Source organism: Sorex fumeus, unplaced genomic scaffold (genome assembly GCF_029834395.1).
Source record: "Sorex fumeus unplaced genomic scaffold, SorFum_2.1 ptg000011l, whole genome shotgun sequence".
In the NCBI taxonomy this organism is placed as follows: domain Eukaryota; kingdom Metazoa; phylum Chordata; class Mammalia; order Eulipotyphla; family Soricidae; genus Sorex; species Sorex fumeus.
In genome coordinates, this window is record NW_026606068.1 from 6,631,677 (window position 1) to 6,658,090 (window position 26,414).

Sequence of the window (26,414 nt, forward strand, 5' to 3'; positions counted from 1 at the left end):
TTAACCCTAAAGGAATGAGTAGCTTATGAAACCATAAAATATTACTGGAAATTATTGTTTAACTGTTGCCTGACCAATGTTACCCTAGACACTTGTCAAAACACCTTTGTTCAGTAACTAAGATTTTTCTGAAAGAATAAGGCATGTACTGCTTATGTAGGGCTGGAGCGATAACCTAGAGGGTAGGGCATTTGCCTTACATGCGGCCGACCTGGCCGACCCAGGTTTGATTCCTCTGCCGTTCCTGGAGAGCCTGGCAAGCTACAAAGAGTATCTCACCTGCACAGCAAAGCCTGGCAAGCTACCCATGATGTATTCAATATGCCAACCACAGTAACAACAAGTCTCACAATGGAGACGTGACTGGACCCGCTTGAGCAAATCGATGAACAAGGGAATTACAGTGCTACAGTGCTACTACTTATGTAATCAAACCCTATTTAAATTGCTTGCCACTTGGACTTGGGGTTACTATCAAGAGACCACTCTGGGGGTGAGAGAGATGACCCCAGTATACTGCAATGAAACTCCTTTTGCCTTTGCATTGTCGTGTGTGCCCCTCTGTCCGTTTCCTCATTAGAGAATCCATAAACTGGGGTATCACACAGCCTTTGAGTCCTAGTTTCCCCCCTCCCCCAGAGATCTGGGCCTTCCCCCTCCCGCACCTCTCTGGGCAAGAATATGAGAAGCCCCTAGCACTGCTTTTCACACAGGTGGGCAGCAGTGTCAGTGCTGCCAGAGTGTTCACGGTGTCCTAGAAATGAGCACAAGGAAGGAGGCAGAGTAGGGCGGGCACCAGGAAGAAAGGGTGTGGAGAGAAAGAGCTGAGGGTCCCTCATGTCTCTTCTGGGTCACCCACCTCTCTCCCCCCTCACCTCCCTGCAGAAAGGGGGTGCTGCAGAGGAGTCTGGGATTGTTCAGGACCATCCTGAGGTGTGAGATTAACAGGCCATGAGCATGCAAGGCTCTCCCAAGACATACAGCAGGAGTCGCCTTTTTTCATTCCCTGGAGGCACAGACAGGGTGTGGACACTAGGCTGGCCCCACCCTAGCCCTACAGGGTGAGCCAGTCAGATCCTGCCACACCCTGTCTGGCACCCACCCTCCAGGCTTGCATAAAAGCTCTTCGCCATCAGAACTGGAAGAGCATCCCTTTAAGCCTGTCTCTCTGAGCACCTTCCTCTGAGGCGGGAGGCTCTCGTGGCTCAGCATGATGGATCCAAGCCTGCAAAGAGAACGGGAGCTATTCAAAAAACGAGCTCTTTCCACTTCTGGTGTTGAAAACAGATCAGGAACTGCCAGCTCATCGTCATCCTCATCACCAAAGAAGAAGAAAGCAAAACTAGACCATGGAGGTTCATCAGGCGCTAAACAAAATTCTGATCATAGTAACAGATCATTGAACTTGAAGGCTCTGTCGGGAAGCTCTGGATATAAGTTTGGTCTTCTTGCGAAGATTGTGAATCACATGAAAACACGGCATCAGAGAGGAGACACACACCCTCTCACTTTGGAAGAAATTCTGGATGAAATACAGCATTTAGATATCGGACTCACACAGAGGCAGTGGCTTATGAGTGAGGCTTTAGTCAAGAATCCCAAAATTGAAGCCATCAACGGGAAGTATGCCTTCAAGCCCAAGCACAGCCTGAAAGGTAAGAAGGGCCTGCTCCGGCTCTTACAGCAGCATGAGCAGCAAGGCCTGGGAGGGATTCTTCTGGAAGACATCGATGAAGGACTGCCCAAGGCCCAGAAGGCTCTCAAGGCCGTAGGGGACCAGATACTAGTTGTCAACCGACCTGATAAGAAGAAAATTGTTTTCTTCAATGATAAGAGCTGTGAATTGTCTATCGATGAGGAGTTTCAGAAACTGTGGAGGAGTGTCCCTGTGGATTCCACGGATGAGGAGAACATTGCAAAGTACCTGAGGCATCGGGGTCTTTCCTCCATGCAGGGTTCCGGACCCAAGAAAGTGGCCCCTGTCCAGAGAAGGGCAAAGCCCGCTGTGCATAAGAAGCAGCGCTGGAAGATGCAGAACGAGCACTTGGCGGGAGTGCTGAAGGAGTGCTCGAGCTCGGCGCCGGGGAAGTAGTGGCCGGTGCTGGGCTAGCCGAGTCACCCAGAGAATCACCAGCCCTGTTGGAGTCGTGACCTGGAGATGACCGCATTCCTGCTCACCTTCCTCCGACTGAGGAGAGGAGCATCTCACAGTCAAACCTTGGCAGGAGCCCGTGGGAAGCAACTGTGCTCCGGAAACCTGGTCCTACGCTGAACCTTGGGAACTTCCTGGGGGAAGCTGCTGAGCTACAGGGGTCGCCTGACCACGCAGCCCTGTGGACGTGGCATGGGGAGGGAACAGGAATTGAGCATAACTAATCCTTTTTCCTATTGGCTTAGTATGTAGCGTGTTTTCAATTAGGAATAAAAGTTTCTCTGTTTAAACCATCTTGCTGGGCTTTGTGTGTGGGTGACCATGAGACTGAGATGTCAGCTTACCCGCCCTTCTTCTGATCCTAGGGGGACCTCTGAGATATGAAAATCCTGGTCGCCCGTTGGCTCGGTGACCCATTGCACAGTATGCTTGAACTTGAGATTGTATAGTTTTCTCATTAAAGGTTCAAAAATTGGGGGCTGGGGTGATAGCACAGTGGGGAGGGCGTTTGTTGCCTTGCATGCAACAGAGTCGGGTTAGATCCCCAGCATCCCACAGGGTCCCCCGAGAACTCCCAGGAGTAATTCCTGAGTGCAGAGTCAGGAGAACCCCTGAGCATGGCCAGGTGTGACCAAAAAAGCAAAAATAGAATAAAAATTAAAATTAAAAATGAGTTTTAAAAAGGTTTAAAACAAAAATGGAACGATGGCCTCTTTGGGGAGAATGGGACTGCCACAAGCATGGGCCTTCCTGAGAGTCACTCAACCATCTTAGCCTTGTGCTGTCTTGGTTCATGACCTGCACACACCCGTGCCCATTGCCCCTGTGCCCAGGGAGGGACCAGATATCACTTTTCCTTAAAGAGGAAGATTCCAACTTCCCGTATGTGATGCAGACTAGAATAAAGCTGCTTTGGAGAACCTGGTCTTCAGGCCTCCCCCTCAACAGAAACTAGATATGTGCTCCAGAAAGGCCCGACACAGGCTGGATTAGCGCCACTGCTGCAGTGACTCGCTTTTGGTTCTTTGGAACCCAAGCACGACAAGCCAGCGAACTGCGAGTTGACCGGTGTTACTATGCACCTGGAAGCTAGCCCAGAGCCTCTCTGCAGCTGACCCCTGGGAAGGGCAGTAGCATGATGCTGATTGCCTGTGCCCTGTGGGAACGGGGATGGGGGTGACCTCAACAGGGTATGTGATGGGGACCTTGAGGTCTAATCATCCGGCCCCTCCCAAGTTACTTCTTATCTGTGACAAAATAACTCATTCCATAGACAGTATGGCTCCTGGAATAGCTTCAGAGTCTCCCATTGGCAGGAGGTGACCAGAATTTCCATGAAATTAGGCCCCGATGTCCTGCTCTCCCGTGGGACAGAGGTGTGTGCCAAGGACAGCCTCCCCGTGGCACTTCCCTCCATCATGTTCAACCTCGGGAGAGACAAAGGTACAAGGTCAAAGGCTCTTTTATCAAGAAGGCAGGACATCATCAAGCTGTCCCACAAAGCTCTAGTAATTAAAACATCATGGTATAAGAATAAGGACTGACTCAGATCAGTGGGCTCACTGTCACTGTCACTGTCATCCCATTGTTCATCGATTTGCTCAAGCGGGCCCAGTAATGTCTCCATCGTGAGACTTGTTGTTACTGTGTTTGGCATATCGAATATGTCACGGGTGGCTTGCCAGGCTTTGACGTGCAGGCGAGATACTCTCAGTAGCTTGCCGGGCTCTCTGAGAGGGTGGAGGAATCGAACTTGGGTCCACCATGTCGGCCACTTGCAAGGCAAGCGCCCTACCACTGTGCATCGCTCGACTGACTCAGATCAGTGGGTTAGAATAGAAAATCCAGAGCAGATTCTCAGGTGTACACACAGCTAATCTGATCAAAGAGCAGAGGCTGGGAAGTGGAGCAAGGAAAGCCTCGGCAACAAGTGGTGTTGAGAAAAGCATTCGGCCACATGCCAAAAAAATAAACACAGACCCCTTTCTAACACAACGCACAAAAGCCAAGTCAAAATCAAGTAGAGGCCTGAATAGAGAAGATCTGAGGAGAACGGGAGTGGAACTCTCCATGACATTGATGCTAGATGCATCTCTAAGGACTCAAGGCATTGGCCAATCAAACAGAGCAAATATAAACAAGTGGGACTACATTCAAAAGCTTCTGACTTCAAGGGAAGTGGTGCCCAAAATACAGACACCCCACGGAGCTGGAGGGAAGGGCCCCTCTGAGGGGCAAAGCCTCTGTGCTGAGCCCATGGGCACCCTATTCACACAGAGGTTCAGACAGAGTCTCGGGACAAAGAGCACCAAGGTTTCCTCACCCAGCCCGGGGTGCTCTACCAACAAGGACCCAGGAAAGAGCTGAGGGCCCCTCACAAGGTTTCCTCACCCACCCGGGGTGCTCTACCAACAAGGACCCAGGAAAGAGCTGAAGGTCACCCACCTCTGCCCCTCGCCTCCATGCTGAAAGGGGGAGGTGCAGAGGAGTCTGGGAATGTTCAGGACTGTCCTGAGGTGTGAGATTAACAGGCCATGATCGTGCAAGGCTCTCCCAGGACACACAGCAGGGATTGCCTTTTTTCATTTCCTGGAGGCACAGACAGGGTGTGGACACCAAGCTGGCCCTGCCCTAGCCCTACGTAGTGACCCAGTCAGGTCCTGCCACACCCTGTCTGGCACCCACCCTCCTGGCTTGCATAAAAGATCTTCCCCTTCTGCAATTAGAAGAGCATCCTTCTGAGAGCATCCCTCTGAAAGCGTCTTTCTAAGACTGTCCCTCTGAGAGTGTCCGTTTGAGGCTGGAAAGCTGCCGCATTGCTCCATCTAGGGAAAGCCCTAGGTGAGGATGCGACCGAGTGCTGGTGCCCGTGGGGCAGAGCAAAAGGGCAACGCTCTGTTCATGACTGGCCCTCCCTGGTCCTTCCCACAAACGCAACATCAAACTGGCAAGAAGGCAGCCCCTGTTGGAGTCAGCACTCTAAACCATCACGATGTCAGGCCCAAGTGCACTTAGGAAACAGCTGCACGTCCTCTCTAAGGCTGGGGGCGTCCCAGTGTGCAACGAGAAAGGGCACATTGCCATGGAGAAAGTCCAGGTCAAATGGTACTTCCCGGGAAAGCGGCCAGACTATGCCCCCTCAGAATCCTCAGAGAATGAGGCCGGAGCAAGTCCTTTCTCTCCAAAAACCCAGGAGCCAGTGGTGGCACCTGAAGCCTCGGAAGAAGAGCACCCGAGGGACCCTTGGCTCCTGTGTCTACAGAACTGCATCATTGAGGATGCGGAAACACGATTAGCCCGACATTGGGAAACCGTTGAAGCAGGAGGAGCAAGAGAAATGGACTCAGAGGCGGAAGGACAGGCCGGGTGTGTAGCATGGGCAGACAGCAGTGAAGGAGTCGAGGAAGGAACAGATGAGGAGGACGAGGTGCAGCCCCACCCCAAGACCGTCTTGGTTCCAAAGAAGGACCAAGGGGCAGTTCCAGGACGCAAAGCCCCAACTCACAGGGAGCAGGAGGCAAAGCATGTGGCTGAGCAGAGCCGTGAGTGGACACTCATGATTGTCCAAGGGGAGTGCAAGAAAGAGCTGCAGGGGAACCAGCGGGGCCCGGCCAGCATGGACACACTCACCTCTGAGGGGGAGCGTGACCCCGAGGAATACGAGACATGGAGGGCTCGGGAGCTCAAGAGAATCTGAGGAGAGAGAAGAGAGACTGAGGAGAGAGAGAGAGAAGCCGTGAGGAGGCAGGGAGGGAGGGGACTGCGGAACGGGAATGGCATCCCCACACCCCTGCACTGCCACACCCAGGTTCCACGCACGCACTGTCCCCGCAGCACCTTCTTCCTGGGTGAGGATGAATAAGTTTCCAAGAGCGGTGTCAGTGCAGGGACCCTCGAGGGTCATTTTCACAAAACTATTCTTCCTCGAGTCCCGAGTTGAGGAACTCTGGGCACAGCCAGATCCCACCTTGGGGGTCAGACACCACAAGCCCCCTCACAACATGGAGCCAAGACAGTCCCCAGAACTCCAAGTTCTGTCAAAAGAAAGCAGCGGGGTGCGAGGCCAAGGGACGGGACGGGAAGGACTGACGGGCCGCGCTAGATCCTTTCCTGGCTGGGGAACCCGGGAGTCTCCGCATCTGCTCCTTGATTCGCTTTAACCGTTCTTCCCCTGAGCCTGGTGCCTGTCCTGTACCAATGCTTCCCTCCCTGTCCATGGTGACTCCAAATTTGAAGATGCTCGGTGAGGTTTGGACTCATCCTGAGAAGCCCACAGAAATGCACGTTGCAGACAGGACTGGAGATGCCTGTTGGAAACTGGGAGAGGCCATAAGTCCCCTGTGTTGGTGCCCCACATGCGCTTAGACTGACAGCAGAGCAGCCACAGCCACCTCTGAAAGGCACTCAGGAACCCCTGGTTCCTGCCACAGGGGTCACCTACCATACAGTCCTGCGGATGTGGTATGGGGCGAGGATGTGACTTGTGTATAATCCCTTTCCTATTGGTTTACCGTGTTTTCAACTTGGAATAAAGGTTTCTATATTTACACCATCTTGCTAGTCTTTTGTTTGTGTGTTTTGGTGGTAGGGCAAGCCTCTAAGGTGAGAGGTTGATAGTGGGGGGCTGGGGGCTCCCCTGTACCCACTCACTGGCCCCAAGACTCTTGGGAGGAGACCAAGTATATCCTGGCATCTGGCTTGAGTGGGGATGGACACTGAGTGGCTGTAAGACGCCAGGTGCCCGTGGACCGATCCCTGAGGGACAGGCGCTTGGTGCTCCGACAGACTCAGAGCCCTTCCCTGGTCACCTGCCTGAGGACCTGAACAGGGGGCGCCTCCCCTTGCTGGCCCTCCCGGAGAGCCTGCGGGGAGCTGGAGGTGCTGGAAGGTGCTTATGGGACACCAGTCTGGGAAAGGGCCTCCAGTGTGTGAGGCCCCTCCTGCACCCGGGAGCTTTGTTCCCATCACAGACTGTCCACCAAGAGGCGTCTCAATCTTCTTCCGGGTCATGCTGGTGTTAGCACTAGGGGAAGCCACTTTCCTCCACAGACAGGCCAGGAGTGATTCTTTCTGAATCTCACAATTTCGTCCTAACAGTCTAGTCTCCAAAGTAACCTCCAGAGGACTACGGGCTTTTCTACGGTGCAAGCATCCGCCACGGCCGGGCCCACGGGTCTTTGGCCTCCCTGCTCTGCAGACTCTCCTCCTGGGGACCAGCACGACCTCATCTTCGAAGGTCAGGAGCCAGGACACAGAGGGTCTGAGCCCATGAAGAAGCTGCTCTAGGATCCTACACTTTGTCCTGGTCACCTGCTCTTGTCCTGCGCCTCTCTGCTACAGCATGCGTGTTCCTCATCCAGATCTGTCTGGCTTATTGCTGTCTGTCCAGAAGCAAGATTTCTGACCTCTCAGCACATCTGATTTTTATTTTTATTGATTTGGTTTCAGTCTGGGGGCTATTCCTGGCAGTGCTCAGGGGTGGCTCCTGGCTCTGCACTCAGGAATCTCCTGGCAGTACTTGGGGGACTGTATGGGATACTGGGGATTGAACCCGGGTCGACTGTGTGCAACATAAATGCTCTGCCTACTGTTCTAATGTTCCACACATTTGATTTTTAGTACAAGGTGAAAGATTTACATGATCTGAAAAGAATCCAGAGTCTATTGATTTTTATTTCTTTAAATTATTTTTTTTACTTTTGGGGTCACACCTGGCGATCACAGGGGTTACCCCTGGCTCATACACTCAGGAATTATTCATGGTGGTACTCAGGGGACCATATGGGATGCTGGGAATCAAATCCGCGTCGGCCATGTGCAAGGCAAATGCCCTATCTGCTGTGCTATCGCTCCAGCCCCAGAGTCTGTTGATTTTTAAAGATGCTTGGAAAGACACTGAGTGGGTGACCGCACAGCCTGTGTTTGTGGCCAGCAGTTTGTGATGAAAGCTGTCTGTCCCGAGAACCCAAAATGAGCTAGCATATCTCAGGTATGAAAGGCAGAAATCACCGCCGACGCCAACATCCGTTTGAGCCGTGCCGAGATTTGCCCAGGGGTCCCATCAGTCCCATCTCTGGCAGCTCTCACGGAACCTACTGTGTCTTCACAGAAGCAGAACCTGAGAAACAGCATCTGCTAGAACCGTTCCATCACTGGATGTCCAAATGTGGTGCCAGGACGGAGCTCACCAAGGTCTGTTGATGTTTTGCATGCAAAGTAACAGAGATGGGACATTTTGGCTCTTTAATCTGACCATTCTCCAGCTCCCAAGCAACTATTTTGGTTTTGAGTGTCTATTTCTAGGAATATGGTACAGCTCCCCTACTAGCACAATGCATTGCCGAGGTGCAAATTCAGGTGTCCTCAAGGACCTCCCATGTCTGTCCATAGTTTCCAATATCCTCTTTGTCCCTCCAGAATGACCACTCTCCCAGACTATTACCAGGCATTCTTGCTGCCAGCCCTTTGCCCCTTCAGATGGTTATTTACAGTCTGGCCCTGTCCTTCCTCACAGAATAGTTTCTCTGGTGCCCGATTGTCCACCCAAACCAGCCCAGCAGAGGTTTTGTGTGTGTCCTTTTATGATTTGATTCCAATCTCCCCTGGTGTTCTTGTCCTGTGTCAGAACAAGATGACGAGAACAGCTGTTCCCTGCAGGCTCATTTGTAAGCTGTAGGGAAGGGTAGAGATGGCCTGGGCCAGTCCCCATGCACTGGGGGCCATGTGCAGCCCATTTTTTTCCAGGAAGCATTTCTGCTTCCCTCTCACACCCCACTCAGAACCTCCCCCCACCTCCAGGAGCAGGTGACACTGTCAGGACACACAAAGGAGAATTCCTAACTGCTGGTGACCGGAAGGCACTTCGAAAGCCCTTAGCAGGAGCGGCTTCTTCACAGTTCAGGAGGTCCCAGGCCTGAGGTCTTCCTCTGAGATAAGCATGCTGCATTTGGAGCCAGACATTACGAGTTTGCAGGTCAAAGCTGCCTTAGCACTCTTTTTTTCTCCTTCCACAAGCAATACCTGATAAAAACAAGTCCTTGAGAAACGCAAAGCCATCATTCATTGATGGAACTTCAGGAGGAAGGAAAACGCATATGTTAAGAGTGATGAACTCGGAAGGCACAGTATAATCAGTAAGAAAGCAGAGATGAAAAATGATTCCCTCTATCTATATGAGCCTGGGCTTTTTTTTTGCCTCTGACATATAAGCATTTTATGTTTGCATTTAAATTTTTAGTACTTACTGGTGCCCACTCAAGCAAATCGATGAACAACAGGAGAACAGTGCTATACAGTACTATTAGGAGACAGTCATTCCTCCTGGGGAATTTGACTGTGAGGAAATCTCTGCCAGTGCGCAGATCTCACTGTTCGCATTGTCTTTGTGAGATCACTTCCTGAATCCATCAATAAATGTTTTACATGCAAACCTTCACTCTAGCCTTGGGATTTCCTGGAAACTTTCTCGCCTGCATTGTAATGCAGACCACTTGGCCTAGACTTTCATCTTTATGCCTGGAGGCAAGAGTGGAGAGCAGGTGGCAGGACTTCATAGGTGAGGATGCGGATCAGCTCAGGTGTGGTGGGTTGGGCACACATCGTGGGGAGCAGAGAATGCCCCAGCTGAGTTCTTTTCCCTCAGTGTGTTATTTCATTTGATTATACGGAAGGAGGGTTTGTTCAGGATGTCACTGGGTTCTTTGGAGATGTGCCTCTGGGCTGACTATCTGCCCACTTGAATCTTTCTCAAATAGATTCTGGCCGCAAGGAGCAGTCAATGAGAACTTGTGGCCAAGAGAGAGACACCAAGGAACAGATGTGGTCACATCGCTGGGAAGAAAAGTCCAGTGTGCTGAGCAGCTGTCCCAGCCCTTGAGAAGTTGCGCTGTGTGTCATCCCGCTGGTGGCTTGAGTCTCAGATCAGGAAGCAACAACTGGAAGCCTTTTTGGGGCTTTAAAAGTCCAATTCATAAAAGTTAAAAAATAATAACAATAAAATTTGGGGAAAAAAGCAACAAAATATCCCCTCCCATTCTCATTCCAATCACTAATCCCCACAAGCTAATGGAAAGGCCTCCCAGGCTTTCTTGTAGACTTGGATTAGTGGAACCACATTGTTTGGGTCCTCATGGCAGAGGAAGAGGTTGAGTGACAAACGGAAGTGCTGGGTTTGATCCCCAGTACTACATGGTCCCCTGAGTGCTGCACTCCTGACACCAGGATGGCTATTGATGGGACCGGAGAGATGGTTAAGCCTGGAGGGTACTGGCCTTGCATGTCCAGGATCCGGGTTAACCCCCAGCATTTCATAGGTCCCCCAGCACTACGAGGAGTGATTCCTAAGTGCAGAGCCAGGAGAACCGGTGGGTGTGACCCAAACAACTATGTTCAGCTGAATAAGTCAGAGGGAGAAGGAGAAAATCACAGGACATCACTCCTCTGTGGGCGACAGGGAAAAGACACGGGAATAGACAGTATCTGGTTATGATGGTTTCTTGGTCTGCGCTCAGACTAGGAGTGACACAGGAACCACCCATCAAAACCAATCATGTTCACATGATTGTAACCACGAAGTTCCACTCTACAGACCCCAGATGAAGCCTGTTTCATCCACACAGGGCTGGGGTATTGCGCGACAGAGGTTTGATTAGAGCATCCTGCCACCGGGACAGCTGTTTATATACAGACACAGGTACGCATGTGTGCCAATGTGAAGGAAAGAACCAGTTGGCAAATTGAGCTTCAATTCAGGCATGCCAATTCGTTCAGCTATTTTCCAATCAAGACGTTCTATTTAAATATCACACTGTGCTCTCTGGGGCCAGAGCCTAGAAGTGAGATAAAACCATAGGCCTCACCGAAACAGGGACAGGTCAGAAGACACTGTGCTCACCTTCAGGTCAAGGCACAGAGCCATGGGACAATGCTAATTTCATTACACTCTGATTTGCTTAATCACAAATTTCCACAATATTAATAAGAATTTTCATTTATTAAGCACTGGTATGCCGCTAGCTTTGTGTTCATTCTTTTCATGAATTATCTTATTTAATTCTCTTATCGGCTCCATCAGCCCCATTTCACATCAGAGAAACCTGATTGAAAGAAGATGAATTAACATGCCCAAGGTCAGACAGCTTGTGCATGGCAACACAGATTTTGTCCCGGGAATTCTTTTCCAGAGACCATAATTAACATGTCTAATTTGCCCAGTAAAGGACACAGGGAAGAGAGAGAGACCTATCGCCGGCAAAAATAAATAAATTCATGCCTAGATGGAATTGCTGATGGAGAAATTATTTGAAAATTAGTAATAGTTTGTCAAAAGAGTCATTAGCATGCGGAGTCATCTCTTGCTTCCCATGGAAGAATCTAAGAGCCCCGCCAGCAACTCCTTAGTTGGGTCCCACCGATGGCCGCCCACCTGGCTCTCTGCAGTTGCTAATTTGTGGGTAAGTTCTGCCCTGGAAGCCAGGACGGCCTGGGGAAGGAGCTGGGATGCATGTCAGATGGTCTGTGAAATGACAGGATCCTGAGGAGTGGGTCTGCTGCTTTGCTCTGGGGCTGTCCAGCCTGCTCCCTTGCACGCTGGGCTGTGGGGGGCCGCACCAGACCACTCCTCCGGCCCGCGGAGGCGGCCCTAGGGTCCATAGGTGCAAGGAGAGACCAAACGAATGAACACAAGACACAAGAGACATAATGCAGTTTAGAAGCAGAGAAAAAGGAACAGGACAGAGCAGACAGGACAGCAGACAGGATAGGACAGGACAGAACTTTATTCAGGGCAGCAGGGGTATTATATACCTTGCGATGCAGGAAACTATGCTTACATCACAGAAGGCAATTACATCACTTGGTCATATCATATATGGTTAGGAGAGTTACAAAGTCTACACGTTTCATATGCTTGGTTAATCAGTGTCAGTTACTTCTTATTCTTGGGCTAGCTGTGACAAATATTTTCTTTTAGATAACCATACATAGCTCAGGATATGCATAGGCTGGTGTCAGAGCAGACTCAGTACCAGATTTGCGCAAGTCAGGACCCACTTGTTCAGGGTCACATAGGCCAAGATAACCACACATAGCACAGGCACGTAGGCCCTTGGTCAGTTGAAGGGCCAGCTTCCCACACTGGGCTTCAAAACTCAGCTCCCGGCTCAGGAGGCCTCTTCATGATGCCCTGGAGAGTGTCCAGAGTGACCCGAGTGCTCGAGACAAATACAGTCTAGTATGACTCCTAGGATAGGAAGCCAGTGATACAAGCAAATCCTCCGCCTTTCTCCTGAGGGATAAAATAACCTCCAAATCACTCTTTCATTTACCAGGCCCAGAGAACCTTCTTATCCTGAAGGTTCTGACACAGGTCTGAAACCACAGAGCTGCTCGAAGGCACTCAGCGAGGAGAACTAGGAGGGACGTTGAGCTCACAAAGAAGTACGTTCTCTGGCACCATAGCTGCTATTGCAGGCCCGAGGGTGCTATGGGCAAAGTGCTCTTGCCCATGGCCTCTGATGCTTTTGGGGCCTCATAGTGTCCTTCCACTCAAAGAAAACCATTTCTGGAAGCCCTGACTCCTGGTACTCCTTGTAGATGCCAACTTTGTAACCAAGTCAGGATCACACTGAATTCAGCTGAGTCCTGATCCAACAAGGCGGCGGCTATCGAACAGGGCAAACGGCCACAGCCTCCTGTGAGGTAAGACAGATGAAAGGACTGCGCGCTGGACGGTACAGGGGCCAGATAGTCACTCTGCAGGTGCCGTGGCCCTGATTCTACCCCTGGCACCACACTTGGTCCCCTGAGCACAGGGCCAGGAGTAGCCCCTGAGAGTTGCCAGATGTGGCCCCCTAACCAGGCTAAAACAAGAAACTCCAAGGATCCAGATGGTACTGGAATCTTCCTGAAAAGCATTGGACTAAGTCCCCTCCCTCCCCAGCAGCCGGCCCGAGCCAAGCCCTTCCTGTGTGGGAGTGGATTGAGGAAGAGGCCCTTCCTGGGAAAGGGAGCCGCTGTGCTCAGAGGCTGAAAATGCACCTGCTTCCTTGCCTGGCCCTCCTGCACCAAGAGGGCTGTTCGAGCAGATGGCCCAGAGCCATGTGGGAAAGCCGCTGCTCGGCTGTTTGATGAACTCCGTTTTCCTGCTCAGACTCCCTCCTTGCCAGCTTTGTTAAGTGCCATCTGCCTTGACTTCTGCCTCGTGACCTGGGGGTGGTGGGTCGCCAAGCTGTGGTGCCAGGATCTGTGGGCAGGAAGCCCAGGGGCAGGGAGGGTCAGTGAAGGAGTGGATAGTGATCCTGGGGGATCAGAACTCCAGGAAAGTGGTGCATCTCCCTGTCTTTCTAAGCTGACCGTTTTTGATGAGCACCATGGACTCACCATGTGACAAGATATGACAGAGGACTAAGGCTGAGGGCCTCCTGCAGCCTGGGAAACTTCCGAATGGAGGTCAGCCTCGTGGAGGTCAGTTGCCATGCCGTCTCTTCATGGTGGGTTTGAGCTAAGTATTAGGACCTGCTGATTTTCTGCACAGACAGCAAAGATGAGCTGTTGAAATATTGAAATATTCCCAAGTCAAGGCATGCCCTTTCCCACCTTTGGGTATTGGTCACCATTCTAGATGGAAGAGCTGAACACCTATTAAGGCTAATTCCATTTTGTCCTACACTTCCCAAAATGTTATAAGAAGTGTGCTGGTGTGAGCCGTGAGTGAACAGAGAGAGACAGCTCGGGGTAGGAGAGTGAGTTTATCAGAGCCTCAGCGCTGAGGACTTCAAGTCAGAAGAGGAAGAGATTTTTATCCTCCAAAGGTGGGCTGCAATCTACTTACATTCTTATCAGTGAAACAGAGGAGACAGAGGGAATGAGTAAAAGAATAACAATCAGAGCATAGTTCCCACATGGTATGGCCTTCAGGTGCTCAAAAGAAAAACAGTCAGTGTCAGGCTATCTTGCCCATGTGGTGCGACCTTCCGGTACCATCTCCCGGGCACTCCCATAAATCTGGTGGGCCCAGTGTGCTCCCATCAATCTGGTGTGCTGGTGGGCCCTTAATTCGGTTCATGGGGCCATAAAAGGAATGCTTCTCCCTCCCTTCTCTAGTTTAACTCAGGGGTCTGTTTCAGTCCCCATCACATTTTCTTCATTTCCATTCCAGTTTCATCATTTTCATTACATACAGCATCTTATTTGTCACTACAGAAGCAAGACTAGATGCCCACACACATCCACACACAGACCCCATTGCAGAAATAAAATGCACCATTCAAACAAATAAGAAAGTATGAGAGCAGGGCACATTTCAACAAACTCAGGGAGAAATAGAGAAGGCCTTGGTGTTACCTGAATTTCACCTTGAAGTTGCATGAGAATAAGATACTTGATCTTCCATCCCAGGGAGGAGGGTGCCGGGGGGCATGTGAGGGCATCCAATTGCTGCCCAGGAGCAAGAGAGGGAAGAGGGAATCAGGGAAGAGGGGAGGAATTTTTTTCTTTTGGGGTCACACCCTATGATGCTTAGGGGTTATTCCTGGCTCTGCACTCAGGAATTACTCCTGGCAGTGCTCAGGGCAGCATATGGATGATGGGAATCAACCCGGGTTGGCCACGTGCGAGGCAAACGCCCTACCTGCTGTGCTATTGCTCCAGCCCGTTGGGATTTTGATTTTTATTTAGAATCCACATGCAGCTGTATTCCTTGCTTTCTCCTGGCTCTGTGCTCAAGAGTCATTTGACATGCTCCGGGGACCATGTAGGATGCCGGGGATTGAATGAGGGTTGGCTAAGTGCAAGGCCAGCCCTTTCCCACTGTACTATCTCTGCAGGCCCAGGATGCTCCTTTTGCATCTGGGAATTTGTTGCAGATTTCCTCGGTGCTAAGACAGAAATCTCGGCATCCTGCTCTTCACGGTGGGAAGAGGGATTTTGGACACTGCCCGAGAATGAGCACCTTTGCTTTCCTGGTAACTCTTTTTTTTTTCTTTTTGGGTCACATCCAGCCATGCACAGGGGATGCTCCTGGCTCTACACTCAGGAATTACTCCTGGCGGTGCTCGGGGGGACCATATGGGATGCTGGGAATCAAACCCAGGTCGGCCTCGTGCAAGGCAAACACCCTACCTGCTGTGCTGGAAAATAAAAGCCCAGCCCCATCCTGGTAAGTCTTGAGCATGGCGCTGGAGCCTGCGGAGGGATTGTTTGCCAGACAGCAGTTGATTTTCTAGGCACCCCCTTTCCCACCTGGGGCTGAGGCACGGGCAGGGTTACTGAGGGGCACTGGCTTGGCAGGCACCTCAGGTTCAGCCTCAGAGGCCTGCACCTGGAGTGCAACTGCCAAAAAACCACATTTGTTTTCTTCACTGGCCGTCATGGAAAGGCCTGCCTGGAGCCCACACTTCGGGTCCACACAGACACTGCCGTGTCCAAGCCTCCCAGAGGGAGGTCACACATGCTGGCGAGGGGGAAGCCAGACCAGGGCTGGGGAGGGGAGTGAAGTGGTACTCCGGTTCCGAGACTCAGCTCTGCAGTGCTCTGTGTGCTGCAAGTCAAGGACTGAATCCCAATTTATTCATTCTCACGGAACACACAGCTGTCAAAGCAATCACTTTGCTCTTTTGTCCTTGGAAAAATCCATGCAGGGTACCAGGAGCTGAAAGAGGAAGTGAGGCGGGCTGATCTCGCTGGAGCCGAGCATTAGAACTCGGGACTGGGAAAGTGGCTGGAGGGTTTATCTCTTCTGTGACCCCACTTTTCCCTTGATTCGGGTCCTTAGGGCTGTCCTGTTCTTCTGTCTCAGTGCTCCGAAGGGAGTGAAGGGTCCTCCTGGCCAGGAAAGGCATGTTGGGAAATAAAAGCCAAGCAATCTGATATTCAAAATGAAAAAGATGAGTAACAAGATTTTAAGTCTTAATCAGAAAAGCCATTGACACATGAATCACACAGGGAGGTCTAATCTGCATTTTCCTTCAAGGTGAAAAGAAAACACTGGTGTTAGTTTTCCATTTATTCAGAAGGAAAAGCAAGGGAAGTGAATCTCCTGTTCGGTGAACTCTTTGTCCTCTGCTAGCCAGAATTCACAAACACCTAATTCTCAGCAATCTGTCAAGGTGGAAGCGAGGAACCCTAGATGGGTCATGTGATGCCGGGAACTCGGACTTCAGCTCTTCCTCTGGTCCCGAATTCTTCTCTTCTTCGCTGTAGAAAACTTTGCTTCTGGATGAGAACAATAATACAACGGGTAGAGTGTTCGCCTTGCATGCAGCTGACCTGTGTTCGATCCCTGGCATTCCACAGGTCCCCCAAGCACCACCAAGAGTAATTCCCGAGTGCAGAGCTAGGAGAAACTCCTGAATATTGCTGGGTGCGACACAAGAAGCAAATAAATAAACAAATAAAATAAAAGAAAGAAAAAAGAAAGCTTTGCTTCTGTGACACTTCGTTTGGGAATCAGCCCTGATCGCCCCACTCCTATATACACAAAAAATCCAAAGAGTGTTGCATTCTGGACTCTGCCTGAAAGAACTGTCCTCGCCTGCAGGTCTTCTGGCCAAACTCTGCTTTTCTTGAAACCATACTTATCAAAATCTGTTTGCAAGTCAAAGTTCTCTGGCTGATTGAGACAACGTACAATGACTTGTAAAGCATGTGCTGTTGTTTGCAATCTTTCTGCTGTTTACTGTAGTCCTTCCTTTTCAAGGAATGCACTTCTCTTCTGTTGCACTTCAGGCCTTCCAATCTCACTCTGCACCCCTCCAATGAAAGAGAGAAACCTCAGTGCTGTGCATATGATTCCAGGTGAATACGAGTTGGATCCAAAGGATTTGGTTTCCTGTCAGAAGTTGCTGGAGTTTTGCTCTTCTTGCCTGGCTCACCACCAGGTGCCAGACCAACTCCCAAACTTGGCGTGTGGATTCAGGTTGCTGACTGCAGAATACTCGAATACAATCCTGGTTGATTCTGACGAAGCCAGCGCACTGTTGGTCGGAAAGACCTTGGACCCAAACCTTGCACTTTGTTCAGGAGCTCTCGGCTGACTTTTCTCTCACCTTCAATAGTATTTTTGGTCCGGTTGGCATTGAGCCCTGCAATATGCCTCAACAAAACTTCGGAACAGATGTTAACATCCACTCCGACAAAGCTGACACATTCTTCTACACCATTGTCCAGGGCTGTTGTTGGTGAAGTCTGGGACACGTCATGCTGATACACTCCGAGTCCAATGCGTTTTGGCTCCGTTTCTACCTTCTCAGCTAATGGATCCTGCATGCGTCTTGCTGTGGAAACTGCACTCCTCAAATTCGGGCATAGCCCTAGCGTCTCTTGTTTTGCTTCGGGGCTAAGCACTGTTTATCGATGCTCCAGGTTCCCTGACAACCCGGTAAGCAACATCCAAAGGTGCAGAGTAATTTTTCATGATCGGGTCAACAGAGTAAGCTTCTGGTTCCCGGCAGGCAGCTCCATTTCTAATAAAAACTGTGCTGCAGTCGAAATTCAGCAAAAGCCGCTTTATTCTCTCTGCCCCTTGGAAGCCTTGTCCAGAATGCAAGTAAAACACCTCAGGGTGTAGTTTCTGGCTTGTAGGAAAAATTCTAGCTATTTTGCCACTGTATAACTACAATCTACCCCCTTTAAGGTGCTCCCAGGAACAGGTCTGTTTCACAGGTGTTGACGAAGATTCCGTTTAAAAATCATTACTGATTCCTTCTCTGCATCAGATGTTAGTTTGGCTGTGAAATCTCTACAGAGGATAGGGAAAATAAGGCATCTAAAAGCATCACCCGATGAATATTGTGAAATCGTCCTTTCCTCGTATTTGGAGCAATAGCACAGCGGGGAGTGCCTTGCACGCAGCTGACCCAGGTTCGATTCCCAGCATCCTCTAAGGTCCCCTGAGGACCACCAGGAATGATTCCTGAGTGCAGAGCCAGGAGAAATGCCTGTGCATCGCCTGCTGCAACCCAAAAAGAAATAAAAAAATCTTCATTTCCTCTGGTTCTGCAAAGCCACGGTCTCCCCCTGTTTTGGATGCACCACCTACGGCATTCACTTTTTATTCCATCAGGTACTTTGGCCTTCACCAGTAGCATGTTCAAGTCTTCTCCATGGTTTACTGTGAGAATCTGGTGATTCTGGTTATTTCTTATGTTGCCTGAAAATTTCTGGTAGGGCTGAAACATAACAATATCTCTCTCATTTATTTTCTGTATAACATTTCCTTTTATTTTTATTTTTAATTGTATCACTGTGAGCTATAGTTACAAATCTTTCATGTTTGAGTTTCAGTTATACAATGATCAAACACTCATCCCTCCATCAGTGCACATTCTCCATCACCAATATCCCTCATATCCCTCCCTCTCCCCATATCACCCCTTTTTGATTCACTTACTTTTTTTTGAGGATACTTTTTCCAGAGATGATTGGATAGGGATATATCTATCTTAACATATTTGTTGAGGTGTGAAGTAGAAGGCAGCTGATCTTTATCCAAAAAATTATATATAAATATATGAATATATGTGTATATATGGCTCAACCTATAACATATTAGTAATGAAAACTTCTTTCGATTATTTTTAGCACATTATTCATAACAAGCAACACAAAATAAATTATTTAGGATCTGCCTTTGAGGTAGGCTTGGGTGGCGGTGGTGGGAAAATTCAAATAATGATGTGGGAAGGTGTAATGGTGGTGGGATTAGTGCTGATATATTGAATGTAATAAATTACGGTGAACAATAATTTATAAAAATAAATAATAAAGGGACGAATGATGTTGGCACAAACCCAGTGCTCAACACACATCCTCTCCTATGGAACCTGCGCTGTGTCCCATTCATTTCTGGTCCCTTTGTTTTAGCAGTGTCACTTGCTGGGAATGTGAAGGGCTATCCCAGAGGAGACGATTCTGTCTTTATTTTCTCTAAGGTGACTAACCCAAGGTGAAGCCTTCATCCTCCTCCTTCCTGCACACCCTTCCCACGTGCTGGACAGGCTGTCCAACCTGGTCCCCTCACTCTCTGAGTTACTGGCGTGGTTGGGGTCATCAACAGCTTTAAGCGCTTCTTGGTTCTGGAGCTGAATTTTTCTGTTTTGTCTTTGCCGTCTTTTTTTTTCCTTTCTTTTTTTTTTCTTTTTGGGTCACACCCCGTGATACACAGGGGTTACTCCTGGCTCTGCACTCAGTAATTACCCCTGGTGGTGCTCAGGGGACCATATGGGTTACTGGGAATCAAATCTGGGTTTGCCACGTGCAAGGCACATGCCCTACCCGCTGTGCTATTGCTCCAGACTCATTTCTTTCCTGTTTTTTTGAGTCTGAAGAGTCTCAGTTATTTTTTCTTGGTCTTGCAAACCAACATCAGCAACAGCCACAGAGTGACTCAGCTCACTCTTCACACACCCTGCCAGGCTGTTGCAGACCCCTGCGGTGCTCTCTTTGATTCCCTGGGAGACTGCTGACAAGTTTGGGGGATTTTCTTTTGGACATTCCAGATATTCTCTTCCTTGTTATCTACTTCAGAGGCAGATACTAACTCGGAGAAAAAAGAAAATTTGGCTTTGGGTTCTGAAGCTTGGCCCTGTCACTTGGGATCTCGGGACAGAGAAGGCAGCTGGAGGGTCTGTCTCCCCTGGGGTCCCACTTTTCCCTGGATTCGGGTCCTTTCTGGCTGCCCGGCTCTTCTGGCTCAGCTCCCCGTGGGGAGTGGAAGCAGCCTGGAGGCAGCCTCCGGGACCCCGGGCAGGACAGGTGCAGCTGGGGATTAATCTCACCTGTAGGCGGTGGCCAGACACCCCAGTTCCTAACTGAGTTTTCTTTTGGGTCACACCTGGTGTGTTCATGGATCATGGATCGTTCCTGGCAGGGCTTGAGGGACTGTATGGGTGCCTGGACCTGTTGGTCCGTGAACACACGTAGGTCCTCACAGCTGACTTGATTCTGACCCAGCCGCACATTGCTGAGTGTGGGAGAAAGGGGGCCAGCCAGAGCTGGGGGAGGTCACTTCCTAGAGCTGCCTGTCTTGTGGCACTCTCCAGAGTCAGAGACAGCACCGATCATGTCTTCTTATTTTATACTCAACCCTCTGTTTTCAATGATCGCTCATGGAAAAGCGACTGTCTCCATTTCAAAGTGAAGCCTTTCCTGCTGTGTAGACAGGGAAGGGGCCCTGGGAATATTAAAAAAGGTAAAGGCCCTCCCGTTGATCGTCGATTTGCTCGAGCGGGCCCAGTAACGTCTCCATTGCAGACTTTTGTTGTTACCGTGTCTGGCATATCGAATACTCTCGGTAGCTTGCCGGGCTCTCCGAGAGGGGCGGAGGAATCGAACTCGGGTCGGCCATGTTGGCCGCTTGTAAGGCGAACGCCCTACCGCTGCGCTATCGCTCCAGCCCAGTGATACGGGAAATATTACGGGAAATAATAAAAAATTGTTACGGGAAATAATAAAAAATTCAGAATCTGAGTTCAGAAGTCACCAAAGGCATGAAGACCAAATTCTTTTCATTATTTTATTTATGTAAGTGGAGAAAAAGGCACACAACCATTGATAGAATTCAGGAATCAACTCGTGCTGTAAAAAAATTCAATATTAAAATCAAAAGATCAGTATTAAATTCAACATTAAAATCAATATATCTATCAAATCAAGTTATTGGCCTCAATTCTAAAGCTGGAGCCGAAGCTGTTGTGGCCCGCTGAGGGCACTGAGGGCCGAGCTCCCATGGGCCGGTCAGAATCACATCATTTTGTAATTTTCAAAATTGAAGCCCTTTGGAAAGGAAGAACTGAAGCCCCTGCCCCAGAGAAGGTGGGACCCCAGATAAACAGGAGCCTGTGATGTTTAATGATGCCGCGGTGGGGCCCTACGGCCTCTCTCCTAGTTTCCAATGGGCGTTGCCAATCCTGTCTGGAAAGTGCGTTTCTGTGGGCTTCTCAGGAGGAGTCCAACACTGACCGAGCACCTTCAAAAACGGGGTCACCCATGGACGTGGATGGAGTCATTCGACAGCACAGGGACCAGGCCCAGGGGAAGAACAGTTAAAGTGAATCAAGGAGCAGATGCAGAGACTCCCCGGATTCCCTCTCTGGTAAAGGAGTTAGCAGCACCCGTCAATCCTTCCCGTATCTTGGCAGACGGCTGTCCAAAGTTGCCTCACACACTGCTACTTTCTGTTGACAGAATTTGGAGTTCTGGGCACTGTCTTGGCCGCACGCTGCATGGGGGCACGTGGTGTCTGACCACCGAGGTGGGAAACTGGGTGCGCCTAGAGTTCCCGATCTCGGGACTCGGGGAAGAACGGTTTTGGTTTTTTTTTTTCAATTAGTAATTTCTTTATTCTGGAAAAGCAAACCAAAGGATAAGATGGCCGAAGTTTCAGCTCATGTCTCTCCAAATATTGTCGTCCATTCCCTGACCTTTCTATGTGCTATTTCTTGGCTGTTTTCTGGATCAAAGCCATTCTCTGTTTGTGAGCTTCTGTGGTATAAACTTTTTTGTTGGGTTGGCTTTCTTCAGGGCCAAATCCTGGGATCCACATGTTCCACCGGCGCTCTAGATGAAGCTGGACATCCTTTACCTCCAGAGTGCAGGACATGCGATGCTGAGCAAGTTGGCAGGCGGCTGTCACCACACTCTCGATAAAGTCATCAGCAATTGGCAGCAGCATCTCTTGCACACCTTCGTCTAATTAGGTGCATTAGGATCCACTTCTCTAACTAAGTCCTGTAACTTCTTCTTGGTCAATACCTGGCTGTTTCCAGGGTTTAGTCTCCCTCCTGTCCCAGGAGTACCTGGTAGTTTCCCTTCTGTAGTACTATTGGCCATGGAGCCTTGTGGAAGGGTGCTGGCTGGTTCCGGTTATATGGATGAGAAGTTGGAGAGGTTGAAGAGGACTGAGGAGCCAAACTGGTTGCTCAGAGGAACACGCTCAGAGGGACGCTCTCAGAGGAAAGGTCTCAGAGGAGTGCTCTTCCACCTCTGGAGGGGAAGAGCTTTTATGCAAGCCGGGAGGGTGGGTGCCAGACAGGGTGTGGCAGGACCTGTCTGGGTCACTAGGTAGGGCTAGGGTGAGGCCATCCTTGTGTCTACACCCTGTCTGTCCCTCCAGGGAATGAAAAAAAGCGATTCCTACTGTGGGTCCTGGGAGAGCCTTGCACACCCATGGCTTGTTAAACTCACTCCTCAGGATGGTCCTGAATAATCCCAGACTCTTCTGTAGCTCCCCCTTTCTACAGTGAGGTAAGGGGAGACACGTGGGTAACCCAGAAGAGATGTGAGGCACCCTCAGATCTTTCTGTCCGCACCCATCTTCCTTGTGCCTGCCCTGCTCTGCCTCCTTCCATGGGCTCATTTATAGGACACCGTGAGGATCGTTTGAGTGACACTGCTGCCTGCTGTTGGAAAGGCAGTGGCAGGGGCATCTCTCAGATTCTCGCCCAGAGGGGTAGAGTGAAGGAGGGCCTGTGTCTCTGTGGGGAATCTGGGACTCAAAAGCTGTGATACCCTGGTGTACAGATTCTCAAATGAAAAAACAGACAGAGGCACACACACGACAATGCAAAGGCAAAAGGACTTTCATTCCGGTATACTGGGTCACCTCTCTCACCCACAGAGTGGTCTCTTGATAGTGACCCAAATTCCAATTAAATAGGGTTTAATTACATAAACAGCACATGCCTTATTGTTTCAGAAAAATCCTAGTTACCAAAGAAAGGTGTTTTGGCAAGTGTCTAGGGTAACAGTGGTCAGGCAATAGTTAAACAATAATTTCCAGTAATATAAATAATAATGAATATATAATATATGATATTACTATTAAAAATGTCACTGTCACTATTCTCCCATTGTTCATCAATTTGCTCGAGCAGGCCCAGTAGCATTTGTGAGACTTGTTCCTATGTTTGGCATATCGAATACGTCATGGGTAGCTGGCCAGGCTTTGCTGTGTGGGCAAGATACACTTGGTAACTTGCCGGGCTCTTCGAGAAGGGCTGAGAAATCAAATTCGGGTCAGCCATGTTGGCTGCATGCAAGAAAAATACCCTACCCACTGTGCTATTGCTCCAGCCCACTATTAATAAATAATATTAATAATTAATAAATATTTATTTGTTAATAAATAATAAATCATAGAGAGAAATATAAATATATGCCTCTCAGAGAGCCTGAAAAGCTACAAAGAGTATCCTGCCCACCCAGGCAGAGCCTGGCAAGGTCCCCATGGCATATTGATATGCCAAAAACAGTAACGACAATAGGTCTCGTGCCCTGGACCCTATAAGAGCCTCCAGTCGTTGGAAAAGACGAGTAAGAAGAAGCTGCTAAAATCTCAGGGCTTGGAGGAATAGAGGTGTTACTGGTGCCTTCTCAAGTAAATTGATGAACAATGGGATGACAGTGATACAGTGATAAATAATGTAGGAGTACTGTTATTTGTTCAGCCATTGGATAAGCTGATTGAATTGGGCATGAACTCCACATTGCGGGGGGGCCCCGCCAGACCACTCTCCGGCCAGTGGAGGCGGCCCTAGGCTCCGTAGGTGCAGGGAGGGACTGACCGAATGAACACAAGACACAAGAGACAAAATGCAGTTTAGTAAAAAGGCCCTCCCGCTGATCATCGATTTGCTCGAGTGGGCCCAGTAACATCTCCATTGGAGACTTTGTTGTTACTGTTTCTGGCATATCGAATACTCTCCATAGCTTGCCGGGCTCGCCGAGAGGGGCGGAGGAATCGAACTCGAGTCGGTCATGTTGGCTGTGTGCAAGGCAAACGCCCTACCTGCTGTGCTATCGCAGAGAAAAAGGAACAGGACAGAGCAAACAGGACAGCAGACAGGATAGGACAGGACAGGACTTTATTCAGGGCAGCAGGGGTATTATATACCTTGAGAAGCAGGAAACTATGCTTACATCACAGAAGGCAATTACATCACTAGGTCATATCATATATGGTTAGGAGAGTTACAAAGTCTACATGTTTGATATGCTTGGTTAGTCAGTGTCAGTTACTTCTTATTCTTGGGCTAGCTGTGACAAATGTTTTCTTTTAGATAACCATACATAGCTCAGGATATGCATAGGCTGTGCTCAGAGCAGACGCAGTACCAGATTTGCACAAGTCAGGAACCACTTGTTCAGGGTCACATAGGCCAAGATAACCATACATAGCACAGGCACGTAGGCCCTTGGTCAATTAAAGGGCCAGCTTCCCACACCACATTACTTTTTTTCAATTTTATCACGGTGAGATAAAGTTACAAAGCTTTCATGTTTGAGATTCAGCCATACAATGATGGAACACCCATCCCTCCACCAGTGCTCATTTTCTACCACCCACATCCCAGTTCTCACCCTGCATCAATGGCAGACAATTTTCCCCATACTGTCTCTCTAATTATGTGAATTATGTTCTGCTCGAAATTTTCAACCACCATTCAGGCCTACCTGTTAGGGGCAGATGCTAGGTCATTTATTTTTGATTGCTCATTTTAAATATCATGAGAGCTCACACGGCCGCAATTGCAAATGTCAATTTCTAGAGTGCTAATGATTGGATTCCAGAGACATCTCATATGGCACTAATCCATTTTGGTATTCAACTGGAAGTCTCTGGGCGAGGGCTGTTAGTGCGCTAAGATGGTACCAGAGGCAAATTGTGGGTGTGACAGCCAGTCTTCTGGGTGGGCAGGGGCCAGGGAGGGACAGCTCAGGTCCTTGCTGCCATGTGGCCTGGAGATTCAGTCCTGAAACCAGCATAACTGGGATTTAATTGGGAAAGCTCTTGGTCACCGGGATTCCATCTGGAGTAGATGGGGAGAGCACACATGCTCCATCTAGGGTGCCCCGGTGAAACTGGCCCAGTAGTGGGCCCGGAGAGATCTCTCGCGCTGTGGTGTCTTCTGGGACTTGTTGCTCTCTCTGGGGCAGGGCTCTTGATGTGCTAAGATCCACATAACAAAATTTTCAGCAGATTATATCTTGGTGAGGTCATCCTGAGACGGCAGCGTCAGGCTGAGTGTATGGTGGCAATTTTGGATTGTTGAAGCAAGTGGCTGCTGGGAGCTCTGCTTGGGAGGACACAGGCCAACCTATCCCCTCCTTTTACCCAGTCTGTTCAGCTATGCATGGGTCCAAGCTTTTCTGCTGCTTTTGATCTCTTTCAAGATTTATTTACGGGCAGATGCTAGGTCATTTATTTTTGATTGCTCATTATAAATATCATGATAGCTCACATGGCCGCAATTTCAAATGTCAATTTCTAGAGTGCTAATGATTGGGTTGGAGAGATGCCTCGTATGGCTCCACCACCTGCACAGTGTTTGCTATTAACGTGCCGGGAGCAGGCTGCACCCGGGACCGGAGCATGCCTGGGCTCTCCGGGCTGAAATCCGCCACCACAGCCATGGTGCCAGCCAAGAGGGGCCCCGGAGATCAGAAGCATCACCATCCTCTGACTCAGTCTCCCCCGAGACACAGATCCTTCCCGAAGCCCCTCTGGGTGAGAGTCTATCTGAGAGATGCCCCTGGCACTGTCTTTCCCACGGGCGGGTAGCAGTGTCACTCACAGGGTCCTCATGGGGTCCTAGAAACGAGCCCAACGAAGGAGGCAAAGCAGAGCAGCAACAGGATTCGGGTATGAGAGTCGAAAGGAAAGGGTGGGAGAAGCAGACACCGGCCGGCCACATCAACACTGTTCTGACCAGCCCATGAAAGCTCTGGCCTCAGTGCCCTCAGCCGGCCACAACAGCTTAGGCCCAGCTTTTAGAACTGAGAACGATAAATTGGTTTGATAGATATATTGACTTCAATGTTGATTTTAATACTAATCTATTGATTTTAATATTAAAAAATTTTTATAATACAAGTTTTTTCCAGAATTTTATCAAGGGTTATGTGCCTTTTTTCTCCATTTATATAAATAAAATAATGAAAAGAACGTGATCTTCTTGCCTTTGGCGACTTAAGAAGGAGGAATCTGAAATTTTTATTATTTCCCGAAAGAACATTCCCAGGGGCCCTTTCCCTGTCCACACAGCAGGAAAGACCTCACTTTATATAGAAACAGTCACTTTTCGATGAGTGATTGTTGGAAATAGAGGGTTGGGTATAAAATAAGAAAACATCATCAGTGCTCCGGAAGGCTCTGAAGAGTGGGGGCAGGGCCGGCAGCCCCAGGAAGCTCCCTCCTCTTCTCTAACTGGGCCCCTCGACCCCCACACTCAGGAACGCCCAGCTGGGCCAGGGTCAAGTCAGCTGT

At 49.5% G+C, this 26,414-nt stretch overlaps 1 protein-coding gene and 2 pseudogenes across 1 annotated transcript; 1 reads left to right on the forward strand and 2 right to left on the reverse strand.

The window, feature by feature from the left end:
• The first annotated feature begins 1,213 nt into the window (after positions 1-1,213).
• Positions 1,214-2,092, forward strand: LOC130020376 (general transcription factor IIE subunit 2-like). The gene has a single exon (XM_056110998.1). It carries the CDS (start codon positions 1,214-1,216, stop codon positions 2,090-2,092), a length of 879 nt encoding a protein of 292 aa, XP_055966973.1.
• Positions 2,093-15,752: 13,660 nt separating this feature from the next.
• Positions 15,753-20,639, reverse strand: LOC130020267 (S1 RNA-binding domain-containing protein 1-like; annotated as a pseudogene).
• Positions 20,640-21,581: 942 nt separating this feature from the next.
• LOC130020268 (transcription initiation factor TFIID subunit 12-like) lies at positions 21,582-25,561 on the reverse strand (annotated as a pseudogene).
• Positions 25,562-26,414: the final 853 nt, after the last annotated feature.

Excerpts from the sequence above, each read along its gene's own strand:
- LOC130020376 (XM_056110998.1), top strand. The coding sequence starts at position 1,214 with ATGGATCCAAGCCTGCAAAGAGAACGGGAGCTATTCAAAAAACGAGCT.